The sequence below is a fragment of the Sphaeramia orbicularis genome, chromosome 24 (assembly GCF_902148855.1).
Source record: "Sphaeramia orbicularis chromosome 24, fSphaOr1.1, whole genome shotgun sequence".
Taxonomy (NCBI): Eukaryota; Metazoa; Chordata; class Actinopteri; order Kurtiformes; family Apogonidae; genus Sphaeramia; species Sphaeramia orbicularis.
The window spans coordinates 38,690,077-38,710,797 of record NC_043979.1 but is presented as its reverse complement, the minus strand read 5'-3'; the positions used below and the strand labels follow the sequence as shown (position 1 = coordinate 38,710,797).

The window sequence follows — 20,721 nt, the reverse complement described above, 5'->3', positions numbered from 1 at the left end:
ATAGTATCTTCCAGACTTTCTCCTAATAGTTTTGCTCATAGTCATTCTCTTCTTTCCATTATAAACAGTCTTTATGGACACTCAACTATTTTTGAAATCTCCTTTGGTGTGACGAGTGCATTCAGCAAATCACACACTGTTTGACGTTTGCTTTCCTGATTACTCATATGGGCAAAAGTTTCTGAAAAGGTATGGATAATAGTGTTAGGTATGATTATGACATCAAAATATGTTTGGTTTCAAAACAATTGACGTAGTGTCTGCTGAGAAAAAACAACTAAATGTTCATTGTAAATTTTGCTTCCCCACCCTGTATATAAATAAATATAAATATAGGAAAATACCAGATTTTTTGCTTAAATTAAGCAAAAAAAATCCTGAATTAAGCCAATAAATAAATAAGTAAATTTTAAAAAATCCACATTTTTTGCTTGAATTAAGCAAAAAAAATAAATAAATCTTGAATTAAGCAAAAAAAAAAAAAAAATCTGCCAATGGAACATGTGAAAATTATCTTGGTAACATTTCTTGAAATTAGATTTTCCAGATCTATTGTCTAAAAATAAGTTCTTATATTTCACTGAAAATGTACTCTTTAGGTGAATATTTCTTTTTTTAAGTGTAATGAGATATTTTGACGAGAAATGAGAAAAATACACTTGGTAAGATTTTTTTTCCCAGTGTTCAACGTGTCCCAATACTTTTGTCCATATGTTGTATCTTCACCTTTAACAGAACACAATAGGAGGTTTAAAGGAAACATAGTCATGAATCAGCCTGTGAGTCGTTTTAACCCCCCCCCCCCCAGTGCGGACATTTCCGTCAATGTTCTTCCTGCTGATTGCGCCCTTTCTTTTTCGGACCCACCTCATTGATGAGAAACTGTAGCTGGATGACGGCGGCTCCGCTCTCGTGCTGACAGTAACACTCCACACCCGGGCGCCCGAACCTGAAAGGCTCTCAGTCAAGGAACTCATCTCCATGGTGCATTCAAGTGTGGTTTTGTGTTTGGAGACTTCCTGCTACTCACTGTGTCTGCATGAGGTATCTTTTTTTTTTTTTTTTTTAAGCATGGCACAAAAGATCACTAGCTTCTTGCTACACCTGACTCAAAGGTCATGACATCTGTTACCCAGATTCCTGCTGGGGAGGGAAAATAGAAAGATTCACAGTGACATTTTTGGGATCCACCAACAGAGCTTGAACATATTCATCATCTGCAATAAAAAAAAAAAACAAAACAAAAAAAACTGACCCTGACTCTGCATGCATGTGAATCATAATTCTGTTCTTGAAAATAATGTAATTATTCAACACCTCATTATAATTATCTGACATTAATGCAAATTTACCTAAAAAGGAAGCACATAAGGGCTAGTTATGAAGAGATGCGCTGTCTTTTCTAGAAAAGTACTCATAGATCGCAGACCTCCGCCAAGGCAGATCAGTGGCCCCCCCACCCGCCTACCCCCGATCACCACCAAAATTTAATCATTTGTTCCTTGTGCCAGTATCAACATTTCCTGAAATTTTCATCCAAATCCATCCATAACTTTTTTGAGTTATCTCGCACACAGACAGACAAACCAACACGAGGTTGAGGCTGAATTTTTTTTTGCACTGAAATTAAGTATCAGAATTTTTTGTCTCTAAATTCAACTATGTTCATAAATTTAGAATTTAAAAAATTCAAAAGCAAAAAAAATTCAAAAGCAAGAAATTCAAACTTCAAAAGTCAAAATTCACATACTTAATTTCAGTCCAAAGAATCAGATACTTAATTTCAGTCCAAAAAAAAAAAAAAAAATCAAATACTTAATTTCAGTGCAAAAAAAATCAGATACTGAATTTCAGTGCAAAAAAAAAAAAAAATTCAGATACTTAATTTCAGTGCAAAAAAAAAATATTTCAGTTACTTAATTTCAGTGCAAAAAAATTCAGATGCTTAATTTCAGTGCAAAAAAAAAAAATTCAGATACTTAATTTCAGTACAAAAAAATTCAGATGCTTAATTTCAGTGCAAAAAAAAAAAAATCAGATACTTAATTTCAGTGCAAAAAAAAAAAAAAAATCAGAGACTTAATTTCAGTGCAAAAAAATTCAGATATTTAATTTCAGTGCAAAAAAAAAAAATCAGATACTTAATTTCAGTGCAAAAAAAAAAAATTCAGATACTTAATTTCAGTGCAAAAAAATTCAGACACTTAATTTCAGTGCAAAAAATAAAAAAGTTCAGATACTTAATTTCAGTGCAAAAAAAAAATTCAGATACTTAATTTCAGTGCAAAAAAATTCAAACACTTAATTTCAGTGCAAAAAATAAAAAAATTCAGATACTTAATTTCAGTGCAAAAAAAAAAAATCAGACTTAATTTCAGTGCAAAAAAATTCAGATACTTAATTTCAGTGCAAAAAAAAAATAAAAAATCAGATACTTAATTTCAGTGCAAAAAAAAAATTCAGATACTTAATTTCAGTGCAAAAAAATTCAGACACTTAATTTCAGTGCAAAAAAAAAAAATTCAGATACTTAATTTCAGTGCAAAAAAATTCAGATACTTAATTTCAGTGCAAAAAAAAAAAAAAAAAATCAGATACTTAATTTCAGTACAAAAAAAAAATTTCAGATACTTAATTTCAGTGCAAAAAAAATCAGATACTTAATTTCAGTGCAAAAAAAAAAAAAAAAAAATCAGATACTTAATTTCAGCGCAAAAAAATTCAATGCTAGAAATTCAATAGCTTTTATAATTCAAAAACTGATGAGACAGTTTTACTTCTATACCCATGTATGTTTGACCCCCCTGGACTAGTGAGATAACGCATAAATCCAGTCCACCGAGTCAAAACAGAAACAGAGGGGGTATTTGCAACGCCGCAGAGAAGACGCAGAAGTCAAGAAAATAGAGAGGATGAATTTAGATATTTGAATAAACAGAAATGATTCAGCAGAGAAGAGGTGGATACTATTAAAGCGGATGAGAAAATAATAGCGGGCGGAGTGAGGGGTGAGACAGACAGAAGGAACACAGGTAAAGACGGATGGAGAACTCTGATAAAAGATGCAGAGGAGAGAGAAAACAGGAACGAAGGAGGATGGGGGGGGGGGGGGGGGGGACGACAGGGTGACAGAATAACAAGCTACTCCTGCAGAGGTGAGTGATCAGGTGGGTTTCCATTCATTCTACCCATGACTCCCAACACCAAGGTGGGGTGGGGGGTCATTTTTTATACAGTGGGCATGTAGAGGTGCACTGTGGCTGATCATTAGTGTGCACTTGTGTGTGTATATAGAAGGACTGCAGGGTGGGAAGTGCCTGGTTGCTACAATTTGCCTGCAGCGCTATCCGACTGCAACACAACACACAAGACATGAAACTGGAAACAAGGATTACACTGGGATCTGTCATACCGCCATACACAGGTTAAAAAAAAAAAATCAGATACTTAATTTCAGTGCAAAAAAAAAAAAAAAAAACAATCAGATACTTAATTTCAGTGCAAAAAAATTCAGACACTTAATTTCAGTGCAAAAAAAAAAAAAAAAAATCAGATACTTAATTTCAGTACAAAAAAAAAACAAACAATCAGATACTTAATTTCAGTGCAAAAAAATTCAGAAACTTAATTTCAGCACAAAAAAAAAATCAGATACTTAATTTCAGTGCAAAAAAAAGTCAGATACTTAATTTCAGTGCAAAAAAAATCAGATACTTAATTTCAGTGCAAAAAAAAAAAATCAGATACTTAATTTCAGTGCAAAAAAAATCAGATACTTAATTTCAGTACAAAAAAAACAGATACTTAAATTCAGTGCAAAAAAAAAAAATCAGATACTTAATTTCAGTACAAAAAAACAGATACTTAATTTCAGTGCAAAAAAAAAAAAATCAGATACTTAATTTCTGTGCAAAAAAATTCAGATACTTAATTTCAGTACAAAAAAAAAATCAGATACTTAATTTCAGTACAAAAAAATCAGATACTTAATTTCAGTACAAAAAAAAAAAAAAAATCAGATACTTAATTTCTGTGCAAAAAAATTCAGATACTTAATTTCAGTACAAAAAATTCAGATACGTAATTTCAGTGCAAAAACAATCAGATACTTAATTTCAGTGCAAAAAAAAAAAAAAAAAATCAGATACTTAATTTCAGTACAAAAAAAATCAGATACTTAATTTCAGCGCAAAAAAAAAAATTCAGATACTTAATTTCAGTACAAAAAATTCAGATACGTAATTTCAGTGCAAAAACAATCAGATACTTAATTTCAGTGCAAAAAAAAAAAAAAAAAAATTCAGATACTTAATTTCAGCGCAAAAAACACACAACACACATGTATATAGAAGGACTGCAGGGTGGGAAGTGCCTGGTTGCTACAATTTGCCTGCAGCGCTATCCGACTGCAACACAACACACAAGACATGAAACTGGAAACAAGGATTACACTGGGATCTGTCATACCGCCATACACAGGTGTAAAAAAAAAAAAATCAGATACTTAATTTCAGTGCAAAAAAAAAAAAAAAAAAAAAAAAAAATCAGATACTTAATTTCAGTGCAAAAAAATCAGATACTTAATTTCAGTGCAAAAAAATCAGATACTTAATTTCAGTACAAAAAAAAACAGATACTTAATTTCAGTGCAAAAAAAAACAGATACTTAATTTCAGTGCAAAAAAAAAAAAAAAAAAAAAATCAGATACTTAATTTCAGTGCAAAAAAAATCAGATACTTAATTTCAGTACAAAAAAAAACAGATACTTAATTTCAGTGCAAAAAAAAAAAAAAAAAAATCAGATACTTAATTTCAGTGCAAAAAAAACATCAGATACTTAATTTCAGTACAAAAAAACCAGATACTTAAATTCAGTGCAAAAAAAATAAAAAAATCAGATACTTAATTTCAGTGCAAAAAAATTCAAATATTTAATTTCAGTACAAAAAAAACAGATACTTAATTTCAGTGCAAAAAAAAAAAAAAAAAAAAAAAATCAGATACTTAATTTCAGTGCAAAAAAAATCAGATACTTAAATTCAGTACAAAAAAACAGATACTTAATTTCAGTGCAAAAAAAAAATCAGATACTTAATTTCAGTGCAAAAAAAAAAATCAGATACTTAATTTCAGTACAAAAAAACCAGATACTTAAATTCAGTACAAAAAAACAGATACTTAATTTCAGTACAAAAAAAAAACAGATACTTAATTTCAGTGCAAAAAAAAAAAAAAAAAAAATCAGATACTTAATTTCTGTGCAAAAAAATTCAGATACTTAATTTCAGTACAAAAAATTCAGATACTTAATTTCAGTGCAAAAACAATCAGATACTTAATTTCAGTGCAAAAAAAAATCAGATACTTAATTTCAGTGCAAAAAAAATCAGATACTTAATTTCAGTGCAAAAAAATTCAGAAACTTAATTTCAGCACAAAAAAAAATCAGATACTTAATTTCAGTGCAAAAAAATCAGATACTTAATTTCAGTGCAAAAAAAAAATCAGATACTTAATTTCAGTACAAAAAAACCAGATACCTAATTCAGTGCAAAAAAAAAAATCAGATACTTAATTTCAGTGCAAAAAAATTCAGATACTTAATTTCAGTACAAAAAATTCAGATACGTAATTTCAGTGCAAAAAAAAAAAAAAAAAAAAATCAGATACTTAATTTCAGTACAAAAAAAACAGATACTTAATTTCAGTGCAAAAAAAAAAAAAAATCAGATACTTAATTTCAGTACAAAAAAAACAGATACTTAATTTCAGTGCAAAAAAAAAACATCAGATACTTAATTTCAGCGCAAAAAAAAAAATTCAGATACTTAATTTCAGCGCAAAAAACACACAACACACATGTATATAGAAGGACTGCAGGGTGGGAAGTGCCTGGTTGCTACAGTTTGCCTGCAGCGCTATCCGACTGCAACACAACACACAAGACATGAAACTGGAAACAAGTATTACACTGGGATCTGTCATACCGCCACACACAGGTTAAAAAAAAAAAAAAATAAATAAAAAAAAACAGTGAAAAAGGCAGCGCCAGGCAAGGGAAGTTAGGTTTTTAATTAACTGTAAAAGGAGGGAAAAACCACCGTCACATCTTCTTAACGACAACAGTAGCAGCGGTGCAGCGAACACAGCCTACCTAAAATCTAATTCAAACCAATAATCGAGGCCTCCTCTCGTGCGGTGCAAACTGCAGCTTCAGCCCCAAACATCCACCACAAGCATTTATTAAGCTCTAAGCGTTCCTGCACTGCGTTGTCACCGTCTAAATGAATAAACAACGTCAACAGAGTCAGCGCCACACACTTTGTTTCTACTACTGTTCATTTTACGACATGTTTCCATTTCATTGCCTTCGTTTTGAATGTTTATAACCAGCAAAAAAACACTATTAACCTGTGATGGGGATGAGACCGTCTACACTGCAAAAAGATAAAGCTTATCAAGTTTATTTTACGCAATTCTAGTCAAAATATCTGATCAGACTTAAAAAAAAAAAGATATAATCAGCTAAAGAGTAACTTTTCAGTGAGATAGAAGAACTCATTTTTAACAAAAATCTTGAAATCTCATTTCAAGAAATCTTACCAAGATAATTTTCACTTGTTCTGTTGGCAGATTTTTTTGTTTTGTTTTGCTTAATTCAAGATTTTTTTTTTTTTTTTTTTGCTTAATTCAAGATTTTTTTTTGTTTAATTCAAGACTGTTTTGCTTAATTCAAGATTCTTTTTTTTTTTTTTTTGCTTAATTAAAGATTTTTTTGCTTAATTCAAGATTTTTTTTTGCCTAATTCAAGATTTTTTTTTCCTTTTTGCTTAATTCAAGATTTTTTTTGGCTTAATTCAAAATTTTGTTTGCTTAATTCAAGAATTTTTTGCTTAATTCAAGATATTTTTGCTTAATTCAAGACTTTTTTTGCTTAATTCAAGACTTTTTTGCCTAAGTCAAGATTTTTTTTTTGCTTAATGCAAGATTTTTTTTTGCCTAATTCAAGATTTTTTTTTTTGCTGACTTCAAGATTTTTTGCTTAATTCAAGATTTTTTTTGTTTTGTTGCTTAATTCAAGATTTTTATTTTTATTTTTTTTATTTTTTTTGCTTAATTTAAGGTTTTTTTTCCTTAATTAAATTTTTTTTTTTTTTTGCTTAATTCAAGATTTTTTTTTGCTTAATTCAAAGTTGTTGGGTTTTTTTTGGTTTTTTTTTTGCTTAAGTCAAGCAAAAAATCTGCCAATGAAACAAGTGAAAATTATCTTCATGAGGATTCAATATGAAATTACGAGTCCTTCTCCTCCCACTGTGGTCCAAGACTGAGTTGAGACCGAGTCCTTGAGGGGTCAAGTCCAAGATGAGACTGAGAAAGCAGAAAATGGTCTCGAGACCGGACTCGAGGACTACAGCATTACTATTAACCCATAAAGACCCAAACATCCACCTTCGACCAAAATCATCTACTGATCTAAACTATTTAACACCTGTTGATTCACTAATCCTATCAATACATGTAAATAAATGGTATACATTGCAGTTTGTCATCTTTTCGTGGTCATCAGATATGACCCATTTGGACGTCCAGAGGCTTCGTAGTTACCATGGAAATATTGTCATCTTCTACAATATTGATTCACCAGTAAAACCTTTAGAGTTTATTGAAATCTTCGCTGAAAAAGTCACTTTTTTTTCAGTTTTCTCTGTTTCTGATATAATATTCCTCAACTTTAATCTGACCTTTTATGAACATCTACATAATCAGTAAATTAAATATAGGAAAATACCTGATTTTCAGTGAAAAAACACAAAATACAGAAGATAATATTATAACAAATGGTGATAAATCTCTTAAGGAAGGTTAAATATGGAAAAAAGTCATTTAAGAATTGCCATAAAACTAACACTGAGTCCTTATGCCATTTTGTTTCTAGTGGGAATCATTTCAATGCGACACAAACAAATGGCTTAGCCCAGGGGTGTCAGACTCATTTTAGTTCAGGGGCCACATTAAGCCAAATTTGATCTGAAGTGGGCCGGACCAGTGAAATAATAACATAATAATATATAAATAATGTCAACTCCAAATTTTTTTTCTATGTTTTTGAGTAAAAAAAGTACAATTATGTGATGACAATGTTTTTGTCTACCAACTATCCTTTAAAACAATGTGAATAACATGAACAAACTGAAATTCTTAAGAAAACTAAGTGTCGTTTTAACAATATTATGTCTCAGTTTATCATTTACACATGTAAATTACAACTTACAGATCACAGTGGATCAACTACCACACAAAACATTTAATAAAGAGGCAGAATATTAGTAAACGTACACTTCAGATATTTCAAATGTTTCATATTTGTTCAGGTTATTTGTGTTTTTTTGTGAAATGATAGTTTGTTTTAGTGTAAATACAGTAAAATGACACAAAAATGTTTACATTTAGAAGAGAAACATTTGGAGTTGTAAGTATTTAGAGGTTATTCTGATAGTATTTTACTGATCCGACCCACTTGAGATTAAATTGGTCTGCATGTGGAACCTGAACTAAAATGATTAATATCTTCAATGCAATTTTTACATTTCACAAATTCATCCCAGGGCCGGACTGGACCTTTTGGTGGGCCGGATTTGGCCCCGGGCCGCATATTTGTCACCTATGGCCAATAGTAGAAGCTTCATTCATTTAAACCTAAGTTATGATCAGAAAAAACAGCAAAGTTAAGACAAAAATCCTAATAATCTCTTCATAATGTGACCTTTATTTTTGCTCTTTTTTGTCTTGTTCAGTGAATTTTAACAGTAGAGGAATAACACTTGCGCTGTTGGACCTGCTTAGCGTTAGCTTAGCGCTGCAAAGTTAGCCTCATTGGTCTGTTTTGTTAAATTTGTCATGATATACGCTGGTCTCAGACTAGTAACTTGGTCGTCTACTTAAGTGCTTGTTGTTTAAGTTGTGCTCCGTTTCCTGGAAATTGGTTTTGTTGAGCTTTTAGCCGACGTTCTTGTAGTCATATATAGCATGTGTATATTGCTACAAGCATTGCATAGCATTACCATGGCAACACAGATGGAACTGTGGCTGCCGGGGCAACTTGATTTAAGAGCCTGCAGATGGAGTAAGCAATTGCACTTAAAGACGAAGAAAAGCTTATTGCTATTATTAAATATCACCAAATATTAAGTGCTTTATTAAAAAAAAAAAAAAAAAAAAATCCAATAATACTATATAGTGGACATGGTTTAAAGGTTCCATGTTGGATTCCCAGTTGGACATGAGCGTTTCTCTGTTATGTCATCTGGCTTTCCTCCAGTTTCCCCCACCATCAAAAACAGGCATTAAAAGGTTACGCCTTTGCGCTAAGTGCTAATGCTAGCTGTGTGTATTAGGATGGGTACAACGCACAGACTGAGTTTCCCTACAGGGGTAATAAAGTATAATAAACCTTTAACCTTTAAAACATCAATAAATAGATCTAAATTCATTAGAATGCACATAAAGACTAAAAAAAGAATATTCGAGGGAACTGGAATAGATGTTGCTGTTATAACTGACAGGTAAGTCGTTCCAAAGTTCAGGGGTCAGACGGTAAAGGCCTTAGTCATCACGCCAGATCTGGGAACGATCCAAAGACCACTTTCTAAGACGACAACCGGGATCATACGGAATTAGAAGATCTTTTATTTAGTTACAGGCTTCACTGTGTAGGACCTTTAAAGTCAATATCAAAATTCTAAAATCAATACAAAAATCCAGTGCAGGGACGCCAGAGTCTGCATCATATGGTCCTGTTTTCTCAGACAGGTGATAGTCTTAGTACACAGGTGTCAAACATGCGGCCCGGGGGCCAAATCCGGCCCGCCAAAGGGTCCAGCCCGGCCCTTGGGATGAATTTGTGAAATGCAAAAATGACAATAAGATATTAATCCTTTTAGTTCAGGTTCCACATTCAGACCAATTCAGTCTCAAGTGGACAGGATTCAGTAAAATACTATTATAATAACATATAAATAATGACTTCAAATGTTTCTCTTTGTAAATATAAATATTTTCATGTATTTATACTAAAACAAAGTACAATTTAGCAAAAAAAAAAAAAAAAAGTGAAAAACCTTAAATATCTTAAGAGAAGTAAGTACAATTCTAACAATTTTCTGCCTGTCATTAAATGTTTTGTGTATTTCCAGATCCACTGTGATCTGTAAGTTATAATGTACCTGGGTAAATGATAAACTGAAGCAGAATATTGTTAAAAATATACTTTGAAAAGATAGTTTGTAGATGTAAACCTTTTCATAATGTAAATTACCTTTTTTCGCCCTAAAACATCAAGAAAAGTTTGGAGTTGACATTATTTATGTATTATTACATTATTATTTTACTGGTTCGGCCCACTTCAGATCAAATTTAGCTGAATCTGGCCCCTGAACTAAAATGAGTTTGACACCCCTGGTCTAGGATATACGGCATATACCTACTTATTTTTTATTCAGCGTTACGTACACCAACTTCACCATTCAGTAGTTAAGATATTAACAATCCTTTTAGTTCAGGTTCCACATTCAGACCAATTCAATCTGAAGTGGGTAGGACCAGTAAAATATAATAATAACAATAACAACAACAACAACAACAATAATAATAATAATAATAATAATAATAATAATAATAATAATAATAATAATAATAATAATAATAATAATAATAATAATAATGGATTGGATTTCTATAGCGCTTTTCTAGACACCCAAAGCGCTTTACATTATTGACCCATTATTCATTCACTCTCACATTCTCCCTCTGGTGGTGGTAAACCACATTTGCAGCCACAGTTGAGAGGTAAAGTATTAAATAATGACAATAAGGACTGTTTGTTTATGGATGATGTTGTACTCATAAATCTGCTGTAATTATTGAAGAAAATAGTTGAATTGTTGAGTCTGCTTATAGGACTGGACTGCCATGATCATATTGCTGGGTGTAATTCAGTTACTGCATTATCTATTTATCGTGGTTTGATGTTAAAATTAGGAAAATATTATTATTTGACTCTTGTATCAAGTTAGCGATAAAGGAGTAAAAGCACTGAGGGGTAGGATTAAATAAGTTTATACTTCTTCCTACTCCTTTTTGACCATGCACAATTCAGACTTCTATGTGCTTGGAGATAGATTCTGTCCATTTGAATGTTTTATTTTGTTTTGTTTTTTTGCATGTTTGAAATAAATAAATAAATAAATAAATAAAACAGTTGTCCTGGGGCAGACTGACAGAAGCGTGGCTGCCATTTTGCGCCTACGGCCCCTCTGACCACCACCAAACATTCATACACCAGTGTGGGTGGCACTGGAGGCAAGGAGGGTGAAGTGTCTTGCCCAAGGACACAACGGACTGCCTAGGACGGAGCGGGATTCGAACTGCCAACCCTTCGGTCTACCACCTGAGCCATGGCCGCCATTATTATCATAACAACATATAAATAATGACAACTCCAAATGTTTCTTTTTGTAAATGTAAATATCTTCATGTATTTACACTAAAACAAAGTACAATTTCAAAAAAACCGGTGAATAATAATAATAATAATAATAATAATAATAATAATAATAATAATAATAATAATAATAATGATAATAACAACAACACTGGGTTACAAAAAAATGTTTTTTGCCAGTTGTCTAGGTTTTTTCAACTGAATTAGGACCATTTTGCACCGCTAAATCCAAAAATGACATCTGTTTTTCTCAATCAGGTCAGGTTTTTTTGCTAATTTGATTTGGAAAAATTTGATCTGCTCACAAAATATAATAATTAATACCAAAATAAGATTGGTAAGCACACTTTATGAAACTTGTGACTTGATTCCTGTTAGGCACAATGGTGTATTCACCAAAGATGTAGCAGAATATGTCAGGCTTATTTTTGCAAGATCTTCTAGTCGAAGCCATTTCATTCACCTGTAATATTAAAAAAAACAATCATAAATTGGCAAAAGTAAAATCTTCCGAACTCGTTTATTGCAAGAAATATGAAAGAATTTTGTATCGTATGATGTGAAAATGCCCATAAATGTAAGCAAACATGTTAAAAAGCCAATATGTAGCATAGTTCATTAAGTTGACCTGATTGAGCAAAATTAATGTGATTTTTGGATTCGGCACACCAAAATTATCCTAAATCAGCTCAAACAACTTCAACAATAAATTTGTTGTTGACCAGTGTAATAATAATAAGTATTCCTGCTGAGGTTCAAATAGACCATAGCGTTACTTTGTGAGCGATCTGTCCACATTTACTTCAGGGCACAAATTTATGCGTCCCAAGGCTCTACAGTCACCTATATTGGGGGGGGGGCAAGCACCATTTATGACAAGAGTCTGCATGTAACTCAAAAGTAATACAAGAGTCATGTAATGCATTACAATTCTACAATTACTTTTAAATAACTGCAACAAGTAATGTGTTACAGTTTGGAAGTACAGTCTACTCTCGTTAAACCGCCCGCCGTTATACCGCCATTTTCGCTCACCGCCGACCAAAACCATTGCACAAAAATCCCCAATGCATTATTCCATTAGCTACCGCCATTTCCGCCTATCGCCATCCGCCAGCCCAGTTCCATGCACAAACAACACTTATACCATTGATTTCCCGACCGTTACACCGCCAGCGTGATTGCCATCGAGTACACATAAATTTTAACAATGCACTGAAACAAACGCGCCAGATGCTGATCGCGACAAGCTACGAGTAGGTCTACGGAACGGCCACCGTTCATTTATCACAGAACACTCAGTAGGTCAGGATGTCGGGAAGAGGACGTGGGATTAAGCCAAAGCCTCAAGATGATGGGGTGTCATTTCCCGACACGGTATAATAATGCTTAAAATGTTTCTCCACTTTAAATGATTCCTTACAACATAACAGAATCAAGATTTATTTAGAAACGCAATTAGAACGGGTTAACGGAGGCAGCATAGACATCATATAGTAAAGACATGCACATTATGGACGCAACCCGTTGTAACGCCATTTTCGCTATACCGCCAATTTGGCCGTGAACGGAAATTGGCGGTATAACGAGAGTAGACTGTAACTTGCACAATACTGTTCATTTTTTTTTTTTTTTTTTGCACCCACAGAGGATATTTGCCAAATCTGAGTGTGTTTGCTCAGAACAGCTTACCCCACCTTTACTAAACACTTATTTAAAGGTCCACGATAAAGTGAAATGTTCTCATGTATTTTAAGTCATCATTCATCCCCATTGTATTATAGACTCCAACTGTACTAAATGCAGCGCTTATGTCCGTAACGTCAGAAAGCACATGCTTGTTCGCCACCAATCAGATATCAGCAATGTAACAGCAGGCGTCTGTGAGCTGAAAAGCCTCCCCTTTGGTCCTCAGGTGGATTAAGCTTAGCCCTTCCCCTCCTGGACAGGCAATTAAAGGACTACAGCTTTCAGCCAGTGATGCCCTGACCAGAAGAAATCCAGCAGCTCCACTGGATTTCAGCCAGTTTAAGCCTCCAGGCAGACTGAACAGACCTCAAAGATAAGAGTCAGTGATGATCATTACCTTCCTCTATGTGACATCTGAGTCAGCATCTGGATAGCTTTGCCTCAGAGCTTGAAGCCTTTTTTTTTTTTTTTTTTACAGTGTGTTGTTGGCTGGTGTGAAAGGAGGAGCTGTGAATCTCAACTAGAAAGTGCAACGGTGTGCAGATTTCCCCGCGTTCGACATTTAGCCTTTAACTCACTCCTTTGGTTCACCTGCTGTGTCACTGCTGCGCGTATACAAAAGCAAAGGCGACAATTTCCCACAGCGTTGACAGTTATTAGCATTAGAAAATCAATTATAGGAGAAGCGTTTCTGCAGATGAGCGCATACATTCAGTCAGATGTGCCAGATATAGAAAACCGCACAGATAAACGTTGGAGATACGACGGTAAGAAAGGTTTGATAAATGTCTGCTAGGCATTCAATTTACTTCTTCATCTTTGGGAAAATGTTACAGACCGGGGTTTCTCAACCTTTTTTGAACCGAGCCTCGCTAACGGCATCATATGGAGCGCCGCTAGGGTCATAGTGGGAAATATTTTTAGACTGAACTATTGCATTCCCTCGCAATACTTTGGCCTTTCAATACTTTTGGAGCCTACCTCATTCCTTCGCAATAGTCTAAAAATATTTCCTACTATGACCCTAGTGAGGCTCCGTAGCATCATCAGCCAACTGGTGCCCTCCCATGCTCGAAAACTGAGTGGGATGGGGTGTTCAAAATTCTGCAAGTAATACCACAGACCTATATATGGAGGACATGGAACCCTCTGGAAGTCCCTCCCACCTTCTATCCGACACTGCTCCGACCCCAACACCTTTAAATCCCTTTTAAAAACTCATTAATTACCTCCGCCAAGGAGGTTATGTTTTTGCCAGGGTTTGTTTGTCTGTCCGTTAGTGTGCAACATAACTCAAAAAGTTATGGACAGATTTTGATGAAATTTTCAGGGTTTGTTGGAAATGGGATAAGGAAGAAATGATTAACTTTTGGGGGTGATCCGGAAGAAATCCTGGATTCTGAATCACTTTGAAATTTTCGTTAACATTGTGGTAAATGGGGCCAAAATTTTCGTTTCCCAATATCTCGCTTAATTATTGACCAAAACTCATGAAATTTAACTCAGGAATTGACAATGGGGTCCTCTATCACATTTCAAAGGCTGATCCGGATCTGATCCAGAAGGCGGATTTTATCTCAATTTATATAAAAAATGGTGGTGCCCTTACTTTTTGGCCTACTGTGCCTTTAATTTGGATAAAAATTTCAGGAAATGTTGATACTGGCACAAGGAACAAATGATTAAATTTTGGTGGTGATCGGGGGTGGGGGGGCCCACGGGGGGGCCCACGGGGGGGCCCACGGGGGGGCCCACTGATCAGCCTTGGCGGAGGTCTGCGCTCTCCGAGTGCTTCTAGTTTAAGATTGCTTTTAATGTTTAATCTTAATGTTTAATTGTTTTATATTCATATAACTGCCTTTTGCACCTGCTTTTAATCTGTTTTTAATATGTCTGGTTTCTGTTTTATCTGCTGCATGTAAAGTATCTTTGAGTTCTATGAAAAGCGCTATACAAATAAAATATTATTATTATTATTTTTATTATTATTATTATTATTATTATTATTATTATTAGGGTTCTGTAGATAAAGTTGTGAGAAAGTGAAAGTGAGCTCCCCTCACCTTATTAATAACAACCGGCTGCCCCCCTGAACACAAATTTGCAACACACACACACATAATGTGTTGGAGGACACCCCCACCCCTTACCCCTGCCCCCACTCACAGACCTCGATCTACAACTAATGACTGTGCACCCCCCGGTTGAGAGCAAGGTTGTAATAGTTTTGAATTTTTCGTAATAGTTTAGTTTTTAGTTTTGACTTTTTTTTTGTCTAATTCAGTTAGTTTTAATTCGTTTTTAGAGCAGGTTTGATAGTTTTTATTAGTTTTCATTTTTTTCTAAATTCTTAATTTTAGTTTTAGTATTAATTTTAGTTTTGTCGTATCTTTTCTCTTCTTCTCCGTCGTATTCAAATAAATCCCAGACAGGACTCTGCTGCTTTCTCCCAACTTTAGTCTCCATGTTTCCAGGTAGAGTGGGGACCAGAAGATGACTAAATAACAAGTGACAAGACAAGACAAGACAACTGTGAAGTGTCGTATGGTGCCGCAAGCTAAAATTGCTAGAGTAAAATAAATCACTTTCGTATCAATCCGACGTTGACAAAGACGATAACAAAGGGAATTTCATCCATCATTTTTATACGTTTTAGTTAGTTTTGTAAATACAATACAGTTTCAGTTAGTTATCGTTTTTTTCTTTTAATTATAGTTTTTATTTATTTCAGTGAACGAAAATGTTTTTTTCAATTCTAGGTTTTGTCATTTCGTTAGTTTTCGTTAATGATCATAACCTTGGATGGGGGTGGGGGGGGGGTGCAAAATTCTACAAGTAACGTGACAGACCTTTATGTGGAGGACGTGATGGGTTGTAGTGCTCTGTAGATAAAGTTGTGAGAAAGAGAAAGTCAGCTCGCCTCACCTTATGATTGACAACCGGCTGCCCCCCTGAACACAAATTTGCAACACACACATGTGTAGTTCGGTTTTATTTAGTTTTGACTTTTTTTTTCTCCAATTCAGTTAGTTTTAATTCATTTTTAGAGCAGGTTTGATAGTTTTTATTAGTTTTCTTTTTTTTTTTTTTTTTTTCGAAATTCTTAGTTTTGTCATATCTTTTATCTTCTTCACCATCGCATTCAAATAAATCCCAGACAGGACTCTTTCTCTTTCTCTCAACTTTAGTCTCCATGTTTAAAAGGTAGAGAAGACGAGACGACAACTGTAAACAACAAGTGACGAGAAGTGACGGATTGTGAAGTGTCGTATGGTGCCGCTAGCTAAAATTGCTTGAGCAAAATAAATCGCTTTCGTATCAATTCGACATTGACAAAGATGAAAACGAAGGGAATTTTATCCATAATTTTTACACGTTTTAGATAGTTTTATAAGCACACAATATAGTTTCAGTTAGTTAGCGTTTTTTTCTTTTAATTATAGTTTTTATTTATTTCAGTTAACGAAAAAAAATTTTCAATTCTAGTTTTCATCATTTTGTTAGTTTTCGTTAATGATAATAACCTTGGTTGAGAGCCGCTGTAAAAAGAGCGTAGTAAGACAACAGCAGAGAAAAGGGGCGTTCAACACAACTTAGTAGCTTTAAAGGAGCTACGTGGAGTATTGAAAAACTCTCAACAGCAGTAAACGGTAAATGGACTACACTTAAATACACCCTCATACCCAAAGTGCTTTACAAGGGCTCATATTCACCCATTCACACACACACTCATACGGCAGTAGGCGGATGCTGCCATGCAGGGCACTACCAGACCCTACTGGGAGCAATTCAGGGTTCAGTGTCTTGCCCAAGGACACTTCGACATGTCAGAGCCAGGATTTGAACCACAGACCCTTTGGTCATTGGATGACCCGCTCTACCAAATGAGTTGCTGCAGAACAAACTTCTGACTACAAAAACCACAAACAAATCAAAACCATGGATCCACAGACTATATCACTCAATAAATAACACAACATGAATAACTGGAGTGACCACTGTGCATGGAAGGGTTAACCCTCCGGTATCCAGGTGCGCCTTTTAGGCACACTTTGCACTTCGTGTTAAAAAATTTCATATTATCTTTAACAATTTAAATAAGGTTAGACTTCAAAAGTTGTTCATTTTTGCATGATCTTTAAAATTCTGGCTACCAACTAAAATGTGCACATTGTAAACAAAAGAAAATTACAAGACTAGCATCTGTCTCCCAAGTGTGCCAAAAACGTGCTATTTCTTCCATTTGATATGTATGATTAGGGCTGACCTGGATTTACAAAAATAAAATCAAATTAGAGCAGAAAAATTAATCAATATATAATATTTAATAGTTTGATTTATCGGTGTGCATTTTACGCACACTTGATGACAGATGCTAGTATTTTTGAACATTTGACCTAGCACCAAAAATAATAATGCGAATTAACCAATGTTGCTGTTAATCATTGACATATGCCAGGATGAAAAAAATCAAATAATTTTATGTAGTCTATTGAAAAAAAAAAAAAAAAAAAAATTGTGTTTTTTGCATCCACAAAAAAGGTTTGTTTACATTACAAACACAGCATTTAAAGGGTTAAAAAAAGTGACAATTATTGAGTATTTGGTATTTTTATTTACAGCTCAAGTTGATGAAATAGAAAAAAGTGTAAAAGAATTAAAAACAAACTGTATGAAAATTGTTTTGACATTATTCCACAGGTGTGCCAAAAAGGCACACTTGGTGCTTAGTAAGGGCCTTGCTGGACGGGATACCGGAGGGTTAATATCATCAGTTCACTTCACTCAATTCCAAGTTGATTTACATTAAAATCTTTTGCAATATAAAGTGTTTTGTGTAATTATTCTACTTAATATGTTGTAGCATGGATGGAAGTTAACTCAGTATCATTTGTCAGTACAGAAAGTGCTTTTACTTCTGCAAAGTGTTAAGATTTCCATCGAACCAGAAATATCAGAGATGAACAGGAAAGCTATTATTTGTCCTGTGGTTCTCACTTATGGTGCAGCTCTACAAAAATACAAAAAACAAGCACAAAAAGACCAGTAAATACTGACATACACACATTAAGTCCAAATTAACACTAACACCACAACCCCGCTGAACCCCTGCACATCAAAATAGCACATTTTCAACAACATGCCCAATACCCACAATGCAATGCACAGATAAAAAGGTGTGGTCATGACTAAAACTTAGTGATTTACATCCATTCAACTTAGACTTTTTCGTACTTTCAACTATGTCTACAAATTAGTAGAATATACTGAACATTTTATAGTCATGTAATAAACTTAAATCATTTAAGTACATTATAATTAAAGCATTTTAGTAAATACAACTTCCGGGCTTACAGTGTATACGACATCCTTGATTACCTCCGCCAAGGAGGTTATGTTTTTGCCAGGGTTTGTTTGTTTGTCTGTTTGTCTGTCCGTTAGTGTGCAACATAACTCAAAAAGTTATGGACAGATTTTGATGAAATTTTCAGGGTTTGTTGGAAATGGGATAAGGAAGAAATGATTAACTTTTGGGGGTGATCCGGAAGAAATCCTGGATTCTGGATCACTTTGAAATTTTCGTTAACATTGTGGTAAATGGGGCCAAAATTTTCGTTTCCCAATATCTCGCTTAATTATTGACCAAAACTCATGAAATTTAACTCAGGAATTGACAATGGGGTCCTCTATCACATTTCAAAGGCTGATCCGGATCTGATCCAGAAGGCGGATTTTATTTTTAAAAATAAATGTAGGATTTGTATCACCGATTATGTGGGGAATTTTTGCGCTTGGCGGAGGTCTGCGCTCTCCGAGTGCTTTTCTAGTTGTTAATATCTTAAGTGTAATTTCGCGGGCCGGATAGGACCCTTTGGTGGGCCGCATTTGGCCCCTGGGCCACATGTTTGGCACCCCTGTTCTAAACAATCTGAATAGCAAGGTTAATACCACTGAGTCTTGTACCAAAAAAAAAAAAAAAAAACAGAACAAAAATTTGTCCAAGTATAAGACAGAGACAAAACTAGAAGCACTCGGAGAGCGCAGACCTCCGCCAAGGCTGATCAGTGGCCCCCCCCCGTGGGCCCCCCCACCCCCGATCACCACCAAAATTTAATCATTTCTTCCTTATCCCATTTCCAACAAACCCTGAAAATTTCATCCAAATCTGTCCATAACTTTTTGAGTTATGTTGCACACTAACGGACAGACAAACAAACCCTGGCAAAAACATAACCTCCTTGGCGGAGGTAAAAATAAAATAAAATAAAATAAAATAAAGCTGATCCACATGTGCCAAATTAGTGTCACAGCCAGTGGACGAGGACAGACGACCCTAATGCTCTGTTCACTTGACCTAGCATGGCCGGGATCCTCGAGGACGCCGCTGCTGGCGAAACAGTCACAGACACGAAGACGGACGCCGGGGTCGATGTAGGTCAAAATGTGCTAGTAAGGAGAGAGCTAGCTTTGATCAACCCATTTAATGAGGATTATGAAACATGGCATGGCTAAATGCTGTAATTATGTTTTCTATAAATTCTTTTTGAGCTCAGATAACTAAGGGGGAAATGGAGGAGGGGGGGGGGGGGGGGGGGGGAGTGGTGCCTGCGCTATAGTTACTTGGCCAAACATAAGGATTAGTTTAACACCTCGAATATTCTGATGTCAAGTTTATTAGCGGTTTGTTCTTTAAGGTAACTGTAGTAATCACCATTTCGTCTCTGGAAGCTGCGTTGAAATTGATCTACAGCAAATTAAGAAGTGCTTCCTGAATTGATTAAATGTCCCACGATCCACTTCAGTTAGACATTTGTTGCTATCCCTGCCCTCTCCTCACACTGACTGTCACTATCTACCAGTTACTGTCAATAAAACCAAAAAATACAGCTGGGTACATTTCTGCGTAATCTTGTTGAGCATCCTTTTCCTGGGTAACCTTCCAAGCAGCAGCAGGAGCGGCGGCGGAGGTTGGCGGCAGAGTGGCGCTGGTCAGGACCATTCAGACTCAGCAACATTACAGTAAATCTAACTTAAAGTGACTTAACTGAAAAGTCTTTCCGAATAGGCTACAGAGAGATTTAAAGTTGTTGTTACCCCGCTCCTCGAAGGGGAGGCAAGGGGAACTGTTTTTGGTTCGGCTTGTTTGTTGTCTTTGTTTGGTTGTTAACACTCTAGCAGCAAAACTGTTGGTTAAATTCATACCAAATTGGGTTTATTGATTGCCAGTGACCCAGAATAGATGTAATTATATTTTGAGAAAAGCAGGTCAAAGTTTCAATTTTTTATGTTTTTATGTTTTGTTTTGTTTTTTCCCCCATTTACTTATAATGGGCAAAGTTTCACATGTCTGTAGCAGCAAAACTATTGGTTGAATTCATGCCAAATTGGGTTTGGAGATTGCCAGTGTCCCAGAATAGATCTGATTACATTTTGGGAAAAGTAGGTTAAAGTTTAAATTTTTTATGAATTTTTAAAATCTTTTTTTCCCCCATTTACATACAAATGGCAAAGTTTCACAAGTCTATAACAA

General features: G+C 34.6%; 1 protein-coding gene across 1 annotated transcript in view; it reads right to left on the bottom strand.

The window, feature by feature from the left end:
- stxbp5a (syntaxin binding protein 5a (tomosyn)) overlaps positions 1 to 20,721 on the bottom strand; it is a 457,988-nt gene that overhangs the window by 259,655 nt on the left and 177,612 nt on the right. The window contains exon 3 of the mRNA XM_030128552.1: positions 868 to 949. Coding sequence (XP_029984412.1) covers positions 868 to 949 — 82 coding nt within the window. The remainder of the gene's footprint in view (positions 1 to 867; positions 950 to 20,721) is intronic.